At 37.2% G+C, this 18183-nt stretch overlaps 1 protein-coding gene across 11 annotated transcripts in view; it reads right to left on the bottom strand.

Annotated features, from left to right (window-relative positions):
* Positions 1-18183, bottom strand: part of USP45 (ubiquitin specific peptidase 45) — a 65463-nt gene that overhangs the window by 22685 nt on the left and 24595 nt on the right. For 8 of the 11 annotated variants that reach the window (XM_049695134.1, XM_033418765.2, XM_033418771.2 and 5 more), the window contains 4 exons: positions 17083-17222; positions 16551-16646; positions 10578-10708; positions 2845-2932 (listed from right to left, as the gene is read on the bottom strand). In XM_049695134.1, the coding sequence (XP_049551091.1) occupies positions 2845-2932; positions 10578-10708; positions 16551-16646; positions 17083-17222 (455 nt within the window). Of the gene's footprint in view, positions 1-227; positions 347-2844; positions 2933-8969; positions 9351-10577; positions 10709-16550; positions 16647-17082; positions 17223-18183 lie in introns of those variants that run through there. The other 3 variants (XM_033418775.2, XM_033418776.2, XM_033418772.1) reach the window with 3 other exon arrangements.

The raw sequence follows: 18183 nt of genomic DNA, 5'->3' as shown, positions 1-18183 counted from the left end.
CCTTGCTTACGAGACTGAATAGATCCACAGACTTGACATTTTAATTCTGCCACACCATCTAAAACCCTCAAATAAAGGAAGAAAGATAAGAGCTTTCAAAAACCAATGTTTCCTGCTGTACTGCCTGAGTTTTCAAGATACTGTGAATCATCATAATGTATCATTATGACAAAAGAATAATTTAATTGTAACAAAGAATGCCATCAAGTAATACAAGTAAAACAGAAAAAAATTATAGGGATAGATTTTATTGTTTTATTTGTAATATCAGCAGAGAAAAACATTGCAAAGAGTGACTTTTAATTCCATTTACAATGATACATGACCACCATGTAGCAAATGTATCCTGCAAATCATAGGGGAAAAAATATTATTCTAGCAACTGATGGTTTGAATTAATCCTAAAGTAACTACTATGTCATCTGTAGGCTCAGAAGGCCAAAATGCATTTACTACTCATAACACAAAGACAGAGCATCTCTTTCCACCTTACTACCTTGCATCGACCCCTTCAATAAGAGTATCAATATATCATAATTATTAAATCAGAGTTAATACTTTTTTCAAATAGTGAAATAATTATGGTTAAATTTTAAATAGCAAGCTTAAAAAATGGGTTATTTATACTAGTCACTGATGACCAAGAATTAAAATTAAACTTTAATAAGCAGTATTGGATAAAATTAGATAATTAGTTTCGAGGTCAGAAAGACTTAAGTTTGAATCTCCATTCTTGATATCAGTTTCTAGATCTAAGAAAATGTGATCAAATATTAGCTCAGGGAGATTGTGCTAATGTCCCAAAACTTAACTAATTACAAATCTCTTTACTGACTTTTTTCAAAACAAATTACAGGTAAAACATAACGCAGAATTACCCTGTCAATTTAACAGTTTATTCAAATTATAACATATTCAAAATAACTGCAAATCCCCAAGTAACTAGCTAGTATAAATCATTTAAGAGACTGTTTTCTTCCCAATTCAAATTCTCAAGAAATACTGTCCATTTAAAGGGTAAGCACAGGGAATTCCCTGGTGGTCCAGTGGTTAGGACTTGGTGCTTTCACTGCCAGGGGCACAGGTTTGATCCCTGGTCTGGGAACGAAGATCCAACAAGCCATGAGGCGTGGCCAACAAAAAAAAAAGGGCGTGGGGCGGGGGGTAAGCACAGACAACATATTCAACATTCACTGAGCACTACTGTGTGCAAGGCACATGGGATACCATTCCTTGAGGAGACCACAATCTAAGAGAGATGATAGACGTAAATCTAAATAGAAGGTAGTAGGGTTCATAATCAAAATATATAAAATAGATGGCAGAAAAGGAATGACACCTTCAGAAGCTGAATTCAACTAATTTAATATGAAAGTCTAACAACAGCCAGTTAAGGATAGGATTGTAATATACACTGTTTGGTAGCAGGAGGGTGTAATTAACTCATTTTTTTTTTTTTTTTTTTTTTTTTTGCTGTACGCAGGCCTCTCACTGTTGTGGCCTCTCCCGTTGCGGAGCACAGGCTCCGGATGCGCAGGCTCAGCGGCCATGGCTCACAGGCCTAGCCGTCCGCGGCATGAGGGATCTTCCCAGACCAGGGCACGAACCCGTGTCCCCTGCATCGGCAGGCGGACTCTCAACCACTGCGCCACCAGGGAAGCCCTTAACTCATTCTTTAAGATAATTTACGAAAAAATATCAGAACCATAACTCTCTCTTCACTGAAAACTGGCCATTAGGAGTAAAGAAACACTACAATGTTATGTACAATTCAAACAAAGTAGAATTTAAAAAAAAAAAGGAGGGGCCACCCTGCCTAGTAACATAGTAAACACCTACCACAAACATATCAGCACTTCATTTTCACCTGGTTGCTCTACTACCATATTAATATTTAGATTAAGAAGGGTATTCACCTTGAACAGAAAACGGGATTTCACCTGTTATTAACAATTATGATTGGCAGGGGCTGCCCAGAGTGCTGTGTTGAGAATGATTCTGAGACTGAACACTGACTCAGTGGAACTGTTATGAATGATGAGCAGGGTCTGCTATGAGAGAGAAAGGGAGGAAGTGGAGGATATGTGCTGTGTATTTGATATCTTGCATCTTTAATATCTTGTATTTTCTCTGAAAAATTGTATACTATTTGCATACGACCCCACCAAAAAAGGTGAATATAATTTAATATTAAAGTCAACCAACAGCCAATCAATTAAGGGACAGGATTACAATAAACCCTGTTTGGGAAATCTAACCGGTCCTTTTTTACTCAGAAACAGTCCCTGATCCAGGAGGCTGGGACCCCAATTTCCTGGTTCCTGAGTGGACTGCAATCCAACATGGGATAATGGGACTTCTCTCTTTTGGGAATTTAGAATTGGGATTCACAAGCAGCAAGCCATGGTGGTCAGGTGCTACCATTCAGACAGGGAAACAAAGAAACTACTCTGTCCACAGAGAGATGGGTAAAGAAAATCTATAGAGCCATAGAAACTGGGGGGAAAAGGAGAATACTTTCCGGATTCCTGAGAACCTTCCTGTCCTATATCCCCCTTTATTTGGATTATTAGATTCCCTTTTCTTTATTTAAGCTAGTATTAATTAATTTCTGTTATTTATAGCCAAAGGGCATTAACTAATAAAGGGTAACAGAGTTGCGAAAGAGTGAAAAAATAATCTTCTGGTAGAAGGGGCAAAAAAGTGGGGGGAAGAGAAGAGTAAATAGAAGTTTAAAAAAAAATCAAATTACTCTCAAACGTACATTAAAATTTTGGTAAAAATTCCTTCAGTTTTGTACCCTCTTCTTAAAGAGAATATGTGATAAACACAAAGAAACCTGACCTTTGTTTCTTCTGTCCTCACTGCATCGAGCAGATAATGAAGAAGTTCCTGACTGTCCTGTTGTTGAAAACTTTTAAATCCAGGGGCCCTATGATTTAAAAACAAAACAGGAAAGAAAAAAAGAACATTTTATCAACGATATATTATTATTATTTAAAATCACCTTGAAATAACATATATTCAAAGATTCAATTTACTCCTTTTTCTATAAATAGAAAGACAAAATGTGATTACTGTTCCAATTAGGATGAGATCTTCAGTACACTGAGAATAATATGGCTAAACACTTATTAAGCAACTACTACATGCCAAGTATAGTACATATGTTAAGCTTCACATAATCCTGAAACAAGCTTGGAATGTACTATTTTCTTTAGCTTATATATGAGGGTTCAGAGGGACTATTTAATTTGCAAGGTCACACAGCAGGTAAAAAAGCAGTATTCAAACCCAAGCTACTGTGATCTATTATCTTCCTACCTTATATAACCAAAAGAAAAGCAAGAGATTATTTATATTAATATAAAGAACTATAAACTGTTATCTCTATGAAGGTTTTCATTTTATGAATTTGACAATCAGATTTCCTGTGTATTAATTAAATAAAAGGATAAGGGGTTATTCATGGAGAAATCAGCACAGCAAATGTTTAGCTGATTTCAGTAACTTTAAAAAGTAATATTTACTGCAATTAACTCAATGCTAAAATGAATATTTTTCTCTTAAATGCAAACAATTACTAAATTTAAAAAGTGCTCTGAGCTAAGATGAAGAAAGAATTTTGTCAAAATAATACAAAATAGTAAGACTATCTCATGGTAGTACAAGTTTACAATGGTCTTATTATGATATATACCACATATTTCATTTGATGTACACAACAGTGCTGTTACGGAATTCATAAATACATACTCCGCCATTTTATATAAGTGACTTGAGCATCCATGGATTTTGGTATCCTCGGGGGTCCTGGGACCAATCCCCTGTGGATACCAAGGGAAAACTGTAATACGAACTCCGCTTTACGCTTGAGAAAACTGAAGAACAAGTTGAGTGCCACTGACATAAATCCAGGTCTTCTGATTCTTGAGTCCAGTACTTTAAGCATTATTCCTCATCATCTCATAATGAATATTCATCCTAGTATTGTACTAGTATGAGTGCCTGGTGCTAAAACACTCTCTGAACTACTGGCAAATCTAGCCTGCAACAGGAACCATCATTTCAGTTACTCACTCTTGCTAAGAAGTAGCACATAGCAGCATGATGTAGAGAACACTTTCACTTACTCCCTTGGTGGGCTTCCCTTTCTGCGTGTGGTGGATAGTGCCCACCTCCTAGATCAGAGATGAGGACAGAAACCAAGATGGATACAAATTCGAACCCCCTTAGGGCCTCCCCAGTTGGAATTCATAAAGGCAGAAATTGCATGACACTACACTTAGGCTGTAGGTATCAGGAAAGGTCTGGGAAGTAGAAGAAGACTGGGAGGGGAAATGGGGATCCTTCAGAGAGCCTCAGAGCCAGGCGGCAGGTAGGAGGAGATAGTTTATGGCTTTCGAAGCAGACACACAGGAAGAAATAGTTCCCAAACAAAGGAGAAACTGTCTTCACCAGGTCTCTACCTATAGCTCCATCTCAACCATGCACAAAGCACTTACTGCCTTCTAAACCACTGAAGAACATTTAACAAACCTAGATTTTTTTCTTTCTTCTTTTACTTAGGGCTGGGGAACAAATCATATGATGACTTATAGAATCTCTACCAATAAATACCAAAAGAGACCTTCAAACTTAAAGGATAAACATAGAAAAATCACTAAATATATGAAAAAATTCACCCTATTCAAAACAAGGGAAACTCCAAACATTGACAGGAACTGTGCCTTAGTGAAAGCGTTACTGCGGGAAAGAGTTGAGAACTTTCAGAAATCTCAAATTCTAAGAGGAAAATGTATACACACTCATAAAACAGGAACAGACTGCCAAGACAAAGAAATTTAAAACAAGAGAGACTTCATGGAGATGTCTTCTGGGTGCAGATGAATCAGTCTGTTCATAATCCAAAAACTCTCTCTGCTCCAAACATAACAAAATATAAAAAGAGAAAACAAACAAACGAAAAAGGCTTAAGTGGGATTCAATACAAAAAAATCTCACAGAACAAAAATATTAGAACATGAAATTGTAGGCAGACCAAAAAGCAGACTTGACAGGCTCTAGGCCTGAAAGAGCTCAGCCCTGAAGGGTAAAGAAAACTAAAAGTACTTCAGACAGAGACCAGAGCCAGGATCATTGTTTAAGGATGGTTGATCTTACCAAGAGCCTGAAAGGAAGCCCGTAGGCAAGTGTTACCTAAGGCTACAACAGAACACAGGCACAGCCTAGGGACCTGAACCTGAGCCAAACCTTCTACAGACTCTTCTCCCATCTGCTAACCAGGGTAGCATGGTAACTGAATCATTAAGAGAGCTGGATCTCCAAGGCCAGCCTGGAGGGAAGGGGTGAGGCTATCATAAAATTCAAAATTTTTAGGCAGAAAGAGGAGGTGGATATGAGGAAGGGAGAGGATGGGAGAAAGCAAAGGAGTTGAAGACAGGAGCAGAAGAACAAAAAATTCACTCCAAAGAAGACTACAATCCAGTATTATAAAACACATAAAGAAATCTAATGTTAAAAACAACTGAAATGAATTTACTTCACTCCAAATAAATTGTATAGAACCGTCCCAAAGGTGTTGCCATAAATATGTTGAGAATGTCCAAAAGCATAAAATAAAGGCATAACTGCCAATAAAAGCCCAGATACTACAAAAAATAGAAAAAAATTTAAATAAGAACATGTAGATATAAGATAGCAAATTAAAATATTAGAAGAAAATAAAACTACAGATATAAAAATACAAAAAAATAGGATAAACTCTAAACTATACACAGTTGAAGGGTAAATTAGTAAATTAGAAGATAATACTGAAGAACATACCCAGAATACTATATAGCATACTGAACTTTCATCTTTTTTTTCGGCTGGGCCGCCATGCAATCAGGATCTTAGTTCCCCGACCAGGCCAACCAGGGACTGAACCCATGCCCCCTGCAGTGGAAGCGAGGAGTCTTAACCACTGGACTGCCAGGCAAGTCCCTGAGCTTTCAACTTATTTTGAGACTTTGATGGCATCCTTAAGGTACGTGACACACCACAGAATATCACAAAACTAGGAATATATATGTGTGTGTGTGTGTAATTTCTTCATGGACAAAACCCAAAGAAAGCTCAGCACATCAATACTAGTTAGCAACATGAAGGAATAAAGGAAGCAAAAAGGTGGGCATGAATGAGGGACTTCCCTGGTGGCACAGTGGTTAAGACTCCGAGTTCCCAATGCAGTGGGCCTGGGTTCAACCCCTGGTCCAGGAACTAGATCCCACATGCATGCTGCAACTAAGAGTTTGCATGCCACAACTAAGGAGCCCTCGAGCCTCAACTAAGGAGCCTACCTGCAGCCACTAAGACCCGATGCAACAAAATAAATAAATATTTTTTAAAAATGGGCATGAATGAGAATGGAGACAGAGAATCACTCTAGCATCTCTGACCCTTTCAGGGAAGAGTTCATGTAAAAACTAGTGACACCCAAATAAGATCTATACCGGAGTTGATAGTACTATGTTAATGTCAATTCCCTGGTTTTGACAATGCACTACTATCATATAAGATATTACCACTGATGGAAGCTGGATGCAGGGTACACAGGAACTCTGTACTCTTCTTGTAACTTTTTGTGAGTCTCAAAACTATTGCAAAATAAGATACTGAAGGGGAAAAAAAAGCCAGAGGAAAGCTGAAGAATTTGCTCCCAACAGTTCATCACAAGTGGTCAAAGTGTCTGACAATCACCATTATAACAGAATCTTCAAGAGATTGGCTCAACTTTCAAAAATCAATCAATGTATGCATACAACATGGAAGAATCTCAAAATAATTATGCCAAGTGAAAGAAGCCAAACCAAAAAAAGAGTACATGTTGTATGATTCTATTTATAGTTGACCCTTGAACAACACAAGTTTGAACAGTACGGGTCCACTCACATGCAGATTTTTTTCAGTAAATACGTGCTAGAGTACTACACAATCCTCAGTTGGCTGAATCAACAAATGTGGAACCTGGGATCTGGAGGGCCGACTGACTGTAAAGTTATATGCAGATTTTTGACTTCAGGGAGGGTTGGTGCCCCAAAACCCTGTGTTGTTCAAGGGTCAACCGTATACAGAATTCTAAAAAATGCAAACTAATCTATAGTGGCAAAAATAGGTAAGGGGTAGCCCTGGGGCGGGGCTTGGGGAAGGAGTCCAGAGAGGGATTACAAAGGGGCCCAAGAAAACTTTTAGGGGTGACAGATACATTCATCATATTGACTGTGGCAATGGTGTTACAAGTGTATACATATGTTAAAACTTAACTGATATTACACTTTACATACATACAGTTTATTGTAAATCAAATATGTTCACTAAAGCTATTCAGAATATCCATTAATACAATTCACTATTTCAACAGGTTAAAAAATATATGATTATTTTAATAGATGCAGAAAAAGCACTCAGTAAAATTTAATACCCATTCTTTTTTCTTATAAAACAACAAACATTTATTATCTCATTTTCTCTGGGCCAGGAATCAAGGTATACCAATACCCATTCTTGATAAGATCTCTCAGAAAAAACTAGGGATGAGAATTTCCTCAACCTGATAAAAGGCATCTATGAAAAACCTACAGCTCTTGTCATTCTTATGTGTGAAAGCCTGAATGCTCTGCCCCTTATATCAGGAACAAAGCAAGGATGTCTATTATATCACTCCATCACCACACTAGAGATCCTTGCCAGCAATATAAGAAAAATATATAAAAGGATACAGCTTGGAAAAGAAGAAATAAAATGGTCTGTGTTTACCAATGACATTATTGTCTACATAAGAAATCCCAAAGAATCTACATAAAGCTACTCTAACCAGTAAGTGAACTGAGCAAGGAAGCAATAAAAAAGGTCAATACACAAAAATCAATTGTATTTCTCTATATTAGCAATGAGCAACTAGAAATTGAAAAAAAATTTAAGTACCAAATTACAATAACTACCATTAAAAAAAACCATGAAATTCTTAAGGTAAATCTAACAAAATGGGTGCAGGATTCATAGGATGAAAGACATAAAATTTTGATGAGGAAAAATCAAGGACCTAAATAAATGAAAAGGTATCTGATAATCATGCATTGGAAGACTCAACATTGTTAGGATGCCATTTCTCTCCAAACTGATCTACACATTGAATGTAATCCCAACTGACAAACTAATTTAAAAGTCACATAAAAAAGTGAAGGACCTAGAGCAGTAACCCACCCCCCCAAAAAAAGAAAATTTGAGGACTCACACCATCCAATTGCAAGACTTAGTATGAAGCTATAGTAATCAAGACAGTACAGTATTGGGGTAAGAACAGACATATAGATCACTGGAACAGAACAAAGTCCAAAAATAGACCCAACATATATGGCTTAAATCTTCACCTGACTTTTTCTTTTTAATCACTTTTGTTAATATATACATATCTCTTTTTAAAATAAATACAATAAAGCAAAAGAAAATGCAATTTAAAAATATTTTCAAATAACGTTTGATCCAGTAATTCTATTTATCCCACAGACATACTCTCGTAAGTGCAATGATATATACACACGCACACACATATACACACATATCTATATGTAAAATCAAATAAGTTATAGCCACATGTACTAATATAGAGAGATGTATAAAACACATTAAGCAAAACAAGCAAGTTGCAAACAATTTATTTTTATGTCTATGTATGCATAATCACTTTTGGATAGAATAAAGAAAACAGATAACAGTAGTCTGAATTTTTATCTATGAGCACCTATCATTTTAATAATAATTAAAAAATGTTTACAAATCTCTATAAAACCAGAAAATAAAAAAGACACAATGGGCTTCCCTGGTGGCGCAGTGGTTAGGAGTCCGCCTGCTAATGCAGGGGACGCTGGTTCGTGCCCCGGTCCGGGAAGATCCCACATGCCGCGGAGCGGTTGGGCCCGTGAGCCGTGGCCGCTGAGCCTGCGCGTTCGGAGCCTGTGCTCCGCGACGGGAGAGGCCACAGCAGTGAGAGGCCCGCGTACCGCAAAAAAAAAAAAAAAAAAAAAAAAGACACAAAACAAAGTTATTTTGGGGAGAGTCAAAAACAGATTTCTAAAGTACATAATGTCCTAAAAACTTTTTAACTCTATGAGGCACCCAGGTCTCTGAGACTTTTAAAGGCCTTTTTTGTTCTTTAGGCTTTGAAAAAACAGCACCTGGCAACCAAATGAAACATATAATAAACCCTCCATATTTTGGACTACATTTAAAATACCATGGCACATTATGCTAAGTGAAATAAGTCAGTTACAATAAGACAAATAGTGCATGATTCCAATTATATGAGGTACCTAGAAAGGGGGGAGGGGAAAAGTGGAGTTACTAATTAATGAACAAGTTTTAGTCAAGCAAGATGAATAAGCTCTAGAGATCTGCTGTTCAACACTGTACCTACAGTCAACAATAACACATTGTACGCTTGAAATTTTTTTAAGAGGGTAGATCTCATGTTGTGTTCTTTCCACAATAAACTTTTTTTTTTTTTTTTTTTTGCGGTACACGGGCCTCTCACTGTTGCGGCCTCTCCCGCCGCGGAGCACAGGCTCCGGACGCGCAGGCCCAGCAGCCATGGCTCACGGGCCCAGCCACTCCGCGGCATGTGGGATCCTCCCGGACCGGGGCACGAACCCGTGTCCCCCGCATCGGCAGACTCTCAACCACTGCGCCACCAGGGAAGCCCCACAATAAACTTTTTTAAAAAATAAAGTTAACATTGGTACAATACTATGAGATAAAATAAAATGTAATAAAATATAATACAATACCATGGCTTAGGTAACTAGCTTAAATTAAAATGAAATTTTAAAACCTGGAGATATACAAAAATGCAAGTTCACATTTAAAGAATTTTGTTTCTACATATTTTACTAATTGTGGACTGGACTAGTTTATGAGCTCCTGAAAGGGTCTGTTTTTAATAAATTATAAGCTGTGTACCCCTGGATTCTAGCAACTACTTGTAGTTGATCTCAAATTTCTATAAAGGAATAAATGAATGTCAGGACCCTTATGACATGTGTTTATTTCTAGGCACACAAGTATTTTGTTTTTAAATATACTGTGATATCTTGGGAAATTTACTTAAATTCTGCATGCTTCAAAGCTCATCTTTAAAAATAAGAAAACTAGGTTAGATGATCTATTATAGCACTCTTAGATTTTATAATTCTATAATTTTCTCACTTTATGGTATTACATCATGGGCTTCTGAGTCAGGACAGATATCTATTTAAACCCTATTTTTGTCACCATGAAACAAGGTAAGCTACTCAACTTCTGGGGGGTCTCAGTTTCCTTATATATAAAATGGGGATAAACAATCACTTCTTCAGAGTATTATGAGATATAATTTAGATAAGGCACACAGCTGCAACTAAACGAATGTTAGTTCTTTCTCTTGGTAGTCTAGGCAATAACAGCCATGTCACAGTCAGAGTCAAACTACTCATATTAAGTGATAAACACGTTAGTGTTTTGTAACTCATGATTATTTATATTAAGAATGTAGATGTACCCACTTCTGACAAAGCTGATTAAAAAGAACTCTGGGAGAAAGCGGTCCTCTTTCAGTCTCCTTCATGCTGTGAAGAAACAGGAACAAGGCTGAGGTCAATGGTCCAGGGCTTGAAAGTTCCACCACTAATGGGTCCTTTAAAAACATGATCAACTCTATATCAGAAATACACAATTTTTAAATAAAATATTTTTTAAAATCTAAGTTACACTCTGTTTAAATGATGACTAAATCACCTCAAGTGTATATAAGATGAATATATAAAAAATGAAATTAAATGCCTTACCTTGAAAAATACAGGTATTTTCATATCCTCTGCCCTTTACTTAATAAAACTATTAGCTTAAGAGTGAAAAACCAGCTTGTAACTGTCCCTTAATGTGCTCTCCTAAAATAAAATTACTCATCGACTTGATATTTGTACAAATTCACAAATTTGTACAAATTCACAAATAATCACAAATTACATTTATGAGCAAAACCCCATACTCTTCTTTTCCCCAAATATTTTACTAACAAAATAAGGAATGAGAAATTATGTCACAAATTGGTACACTATCTCCCTCTTTTAAAGGAGAGAGACATACAGTTTGACAAAAGCAGCTACAACTGTGTGAAGGAGCAACACTCTTTATTCTAGAATTTTTTCCCCATCAAGTTTTATCTTCTAAAATGTTATCCTTGCTAGTAACCCCTCTCCTTACAGACAATGAATAAAAAGCAGATCCCAAATATAATCCTCAGACTCTATAGAATGTTATCTTCTAAGACAACTATCACATATGTTGTCTCATTCATAAACTCATGAAATACAAATTACATATATATTTCATACCAACTATCCTTAAAAATCAGCCTAAACCACAGGCTAAAACCACAGAAAAGACAGGCTATAATTTTCTATAGCTTTTGAATATCATAAGTGATTTCAGCAATGTTCAGTAAATTGAAAGCTACCTCAAGGGTCAAAAGTAAAAGCTAAGGCAGTTTCAAAGCTCAAGCACTAAGGGGCAGTATCCCCTGCTCCCCACTTAAGTATTTTGAGACAGTTTAAAAACTTCAGAACTGAGTGAGTAAATAACCTGTTTTTAAAAGTATATTTAAATTTTGAAAACAAAAGCAAGTTTATTGATGAGAATGAAATATGGGTGAATCTCACTAACATGTTGACAGAAGCCAAATGTAAAAGAGTCCATATTGTATAACTTCATTTATATATAATATTAAAACAGGCAAAACTAATCTGCCCTTTAGAAACCAGGTTAGTGGCTATCCTTGTGAGGCAGGAAGGCAGGGAATGGAAGGCAACCTGAAGGGGGCTTCTAGCTGCTGGTAAAGCTCTGTTTCTTGAGGAAAATGTTGGTTAGTTTCAGTTCAGTGTATTCAGTCTGTGAAAATTCATCAACTCTACATTTATGATGTACACTCCTCTGTGTGAATACTTTAATAAAAAGTTTTTTAAAAGTAAGCACACTGCTGCCCAGAGATAAACCCACGCACACATGGTCACCTTATTTTTGGTAAAGGAGACAAGAATATACAGTGGAGAAATGACAGCCTCTTCAATAAGTGGTGCTGGGAAAACTGGACAGCGACATGTAAAAGTATGAGATTAGATCACTCGCTAACTCCATACACAAAAATAAACTCAAAATGGATTAAAGACCTAAATGTAAGGCGAGACACTATAAAACTCTTAGAGGAAAACATAGAATACTCTATGACATAAATCACAGCAAGATCCTTTCTGACCCACCTCCTAGAGAAATGGAAATAAAAACAAAAATAAAATGGGACCTAATGAAACTTAAAAGCTTTTGCACAGCAAAGGAAACCATAAACAAGATGAAAAGACAACCCTTAGAATGGGAGAAAATATTTGCAAATGAAGCAACTGACAGAGGATTAATCTCCAAAATTTACAAGCAGCTCATGCGGCTCAATATCAAAAAAACAAACAACTCAATCCAAAAATGGGCAGAAGACCTAAACAGACATTTCTCCAAAGAAGATATACAGATTGCCAACAAACACATGAAAGGATACTCAACATCACTAATCATCAGAGAAATGCAAATCAAAACTGCAAGGAGGTATCACCTCACACTGGTCAGAATGGCCATCATCAAAAAATCTACAAACAATAAATGCTGGAGAGGGTGTGGAGAAAAGGGAACCCTCTTGTACTGTGGGTAGGAATGTAAATTGATACAGCCACTATGGAGAACAGGATGGAAGTTTCTTAAAAAACTAAAATTAGAACTACCATATGACCCAGCAATCCCACTACTGGGCATATACCATGAGAAAACCATAATTCAAAAAGAGACATGTTCCACAATGTTCATTGCAGCACTATTTACCATAGCCAGGACATGGAAGCAACCTAAGTGTCCATAGACAGATGAATGGATAAAGAAGATGTGCCACATATATACAATGGAATATTACTCAGCCATAAAAAGAAACGAAATTGAGCTATTTGTAGTAAGCTGGATGGACCTAGAGTCTGTCATACAGAGTGAAGTAAGTCAGAAAGAGAAAAACAAATACCATATGCTAACACATATATATGGAATGTAAAAAAAAAAAAAAGGTTCTGATGAACCTAGGGACAGGACAGGAATAAAGTGGCAGACGTAGAGAATGGACTTGAGGACACGGGGAGGGGGAAGGGGAAGCTCACCAAGTGAGAAAGTAGCACTGGCATATATACACTACCAAATGTAAAATAGATAGCTAGTGGGAAGCAGCCGCATAGCACAGGGAGATCAGCTCGGTGCTTTGTGTCCACCTAGAGGGGTGGGATAAGGAGGGTGGGAGGGAGGCGCAAGAGGGAGGGGATATGGGGATATAGGTATACGTATAGCTGATTCACTTTGTTATACAGCAGAAACTAACACAACATTGTACAGCAATTATACTCCAATAAAGATGTTAAAAAAAAATTAAGCACACTGCTGATATTCATATAAATATTAACAAATTGAATCCAGCAACATAGAAGAAGAAGAATACATCATAACTAACAGGGGTTTGTCCCAGGAATACAAGATAGGTTTAACATTTGAAAATCAATCAATGTAACTTACCACATTAACAGAGAATAAAGAAGAAAAACTATGATAATCTCAGTAGATGCTGGAAAAGTACTTGACAAAATTCAACATCCAATCATGATGAAATGCTCAGAAAACTAGGAATAGAAGGGAATGTCCTCAACCTTATAAAGAACACCTGTGAAAAACCTACAGTTAAGTTCATTCTTTTTGGGCTTCCCTGGTGGCGCAGTGGTTGAGAATCTGCCTGCTAATGCAGGGGACACGGGTTCAAGCCCTGGTCTGGGAGGATCCCGCATGCCGCGGAGCAACTAGGCCCATGAGCCGCAACTACTGAGCCTGCACGTCTGAAGCCTGTGCTCCTCAACAAGAGAGGCCGCGATAGTGAGAGGCCTGCACACCATGATGAAGAGTGGCCCCCACTCGCCACAACCAGAGAAAGCCCTCGCACAGAAACGAAGACACAACACAGCAAAAATAATTAATTAATAAAAACTCCTACCCCCAACATCAAAAATAAATCAATCAATTAATTAAAAAGTTCATTCTTTTTTTTTCGGTGCAGTGTCTAGTCTGTTTTTTTTTTTTTAAGAAGATGTTGGGGGTAGGAGTTTATTAATTAATTTATTTATTTTTGGCTGTGTTGGGTCTTCGTTTCTGTGCGAGGGCTTTCTCTAGTTGTGGCAAGCGGGGGCCACTCTTCATCATGGGGCGCGGGCCTCTCACTGTCGCGGCCTCTCTTGTTGCGGAGCACAGGCTCCAGACGCGCAGGCTCAGTAGTTGTGGCTCACGGGTCTAGCTGCTCCGTGGCATGTGGGATCCTCCCGGACCAGGGCTCGAACCTGTGTGCCCTGCATTAGCAGGCAGACTCTCAACCCCTGCACCACCAGGGAAGCCCCTGCAGTGTCTAGCCTTAAATCCTCTTCTTTTTTTTTTAAATTGAAGTATATTGGTGTACAATATTACGTAAGTTACAGGTGTACAATATTATTATTCATAATTTTTAAAAGTTATACACCATTTATAGTTATTATAAAATATTGGCTATTCCCCGTGTTGTACAATATAACTTGTAGCTTATTTTGTACCTACTCTTTTCTTTTTTTTATGGCCTCACCATGCAGGATCTTAGTTCCCCAACCAAGGATAGAACCCATGCCCCCTGCATTGGGAGTGCAGAGTTTTAACCATTGGACTGCCAGGGAAGTCCCTGTACCTACTCTTTATAATGAAGGACTGAGTGTTTTTCCCTTAATTTTGGGATTAAAGCAAGGATGTCTGCTCTCATCACTTCTATTCAACATGTTACTGGTGGCTCGAGCCAGCACAATAAAGTAAGGAAAAGAAAGAAAAGGCATACAGATTATGAAGGACCAAATAAAACTGGTGACTGAAAGAGTAGTGATCTACACTGATAGTCCCACAGCCCAGGTCTGCTGTATGTCCTAAAAAACTAAGACCTAAGATTGAAAATTCCCCTCTTAGAATGACACAAACCTACAGTGATCAGCTATAATATGATTGCCATATATAGTAATTTCACAGCTCCACATGTGAAATACTTAAACCTAACATCCAATCACAGTTAATAAGAAATCTTTTCAAATGACTAGCATTAACTTCCATTTAGTAAAGTAGTCTTCACTATCTCACTACAATCTAGAAGAGGGCACTGGGCTCTAACATAAAAATTTTAAGAGGCTGAACAGGCAATGAGTTTACAGACTGCCTTTTCAACAAAAAAATACAATAATATTGTCTTTAAAAATTGCCTCCTTGGAAGAAAAATCTAAGATTACTACACTGGGCTAAGAACTTTTAGAACTCCTCTTTCTTAAGTATTTCAAAAGCCAGATCATGAGCTATACATTCACTCTCTGTTCTTCTAAAACACGCACACACAAATCAATTTCTAACTGAAATCATAACTATTAGTGTAAATGCCCTCCAGCCCAAGACCACCAGGAACACATCTGTAGTTGAACAAGGTGGGTTTATTACTTGTTCTACTGAGGGAGAACACACACAATGGGGAACCATGGAGTGTCTCTCAGAGGGTATTCAAAAGAACTGACATAGAATTTGGGCTTTAGTTGCGTTATTTAGGGAAGAAGTTAACCTAAGGAAAATAATCTAAGGAAGCAGAGGTCTGCTCTCAATTGGATGCTGTCCGAAAGTGAGGGTATTTCTACAACTGGATATCTCAATAAAAGGAGGCTAGAATGAGGATAAAGCTGTAACTAGTTTAAAAAAAAGTCGCAGTGACTCATTTAGGCCAAAAGAGGGTGTTTGGGATTTTCTAAGTGGTAGAATTTGTGTTTAGAGAAAATTATGAAGTGGCCTTGCTCTGTCTCATTGTAACAGTCTTGGAGTAACCTAGCTCGAGTCTGGTACTCTGTGAGATTGTTCGAATAACATGGCCTAACTGTGGGTGTCAGGCTAGCTTCTGAATGTCAAAGGCTGCCTTTTTTCCCCTTTCTCATTAGTTTAAAAACCCAATGTCAAATTAGGCTCCAAAAAACCTTTAGATGGTCACTATTAAAATTAAATCTACCTTTAAAGAGCAAAAATGCTGTATTTAAGTAGTTGTCACCAGTAACTACAAAACAGGAATCCTAGACATTTCATTCAACAAAAGGCAAAACCGTTTGTCTTTTCTAGTATGTCTGTTTGAAAACTGCCTCAACATTTTTTGTGCTGTCTGACCCATGATATGTTTGAACTATAACATACCTTAAAGCTATGACTTTAGAAGTTTTAAATCTTATTGTTTAATTTCACAAAATGCTTCTGAATTATTTTTTCAAATTCTCTGACTACCATCTCAATTGATAGTTGTGACAAATAAGAAAGATAGGTTTTGGCAACATCACTGGCTTATTAAACAGAGCTATTATCCAGCTAATTATATTTCTCACCAGTGGAGAGTCTGAGGAAGGAACAATCTTGAGTTTTGTACCGTGTTCTTTGATCTCATTCATCAGTTCAGTAAGAATGTAAGACTGTGCCAAATTCTGAAAGAAAACAAAAGCAACATCTTCTGATTCAGTTATAATAAGCCTCTGATTTTACAGAATAAATACTCTCCCAAAGCTTCAAATGTCATCTGGCCTAGCAAAAATATTTTAAAGTTTTAGAAAATTTAATTGAATGCATTTTACATTTAATAAGTGTCACTACTACTGACAGAGCCATGGTAAAATAGAGATCTTTCAGAAGCACTGTGGAAAAAGAAGGAGTATGTATGTGTATGACAATGGCTAAAGCTAGCCTAACCAATCAAAAAGAAAACAGACAGACTTCTAGACGAACATTTGGCAGTCATGTGACAGTCCACAGGTGTGCCAATAAACACAAATTAATTAATATAATTTTAATATTTTATATTATTTTAATTTTAATATAATATAATATTAATTACATTTTACAAAGTTTTCTCATGGCTCTTACCTGCATGACTGCATTAAAAAAGCAAGTATTTCCTAAATTTGTAATTCCTTTTACAGATGTTACACTGCTGTCTTTTCTTCCCTTCTTATCACCTGTTTCACATTTTTCTTCATAAAGTTTTATGATTCTAGAAAATGCATCTAAGTTAGAGAAAACATAATGGACATGAGATTTAAAATTAAATACATATCATTTGACATAATTTAAATGTATTATTTAAAATTAAATAAGATTTTCCTCTGAATCAATGTTCCTGAAGGGCAAGAATACAAACGCGAAGAAGTATCTCCTGTTTTGTATCCTACTGCTAAAGCAGTTAATTTTAATTCATCTTAATATACACATCCGTACCTCAGACCACACTGTAGAATAAATTCCAGATGAATTTAAAAATAAAATATTTTAGGGGCTTCCCTGGTGGCGCAGTGGTTGGGAGTCCGCCTGCCGATGCGGGGGACACCGGTTCGTGCCCCGGTCCGGGAGGATCCCACATGCTGCGGAGCAGCTGGGCCCGTGAGCCATGGCCGCTGAGCCTGTGCGTCCGGAGCCTGTGCTCCACAGCGGGAGAGGCCACAACGGTGAGAGGCCCGTGTACCGCAAAAAAAATAAATAAATAAAATATTTTAAAATGAAGTTAAAAAAAAGTAGGAAGGACCAGATCTTGGTTTCTAAACACCATTCCCACTAAAAGGAATGAAGACCCCTTGAAGGAAAGGCTGATTCTAAACCTGGGGCAGCAAAAGAAGCAAATGAGCCTATAACATTTTTGTTATGCCAGAAAATAAGGAAGTGCTCCAAAAAGAAAAAAAAGGTACATCAAAACACACAGGCGTCATTTTAAACAGGTTCCCAGTGGTCCAATCTGGAACAATTTGAATATCAAAATAAAGAAGGGTACTGATAAATTATTATTCACGGAACAAAATGAGAATGAGTCTGCCCTGATAATAGATTTTTTAAATAAGGATAAAAGAAAAAACTTTTCCTTACAAGAGAATGCCAACTAATAAAAAGAAGATCTTCCCAGACCAGGGCTCGAACCCATGTCCCCTGCATTGGCAGGTGGATTCTTAACCACTGCGCCACCAGGGAAGCCCTCAC

Source organism: Orcinus orca, chromosome 12, assembly GCF_937001465.1.
Source record: "Orcinus orca chromosome 12, mOrcOrc1.1, whole genome shotgun sequence".
Taxonomy (NCBI): Eukaryota; Metazoa; Chordata; class Mammalia; order Artiodactyla; family Delphinidae; genus Orcinus; species Orcinus orca.
This window is presented reverse-complemented; position numbering and strand designations above follow the sequence as displayed.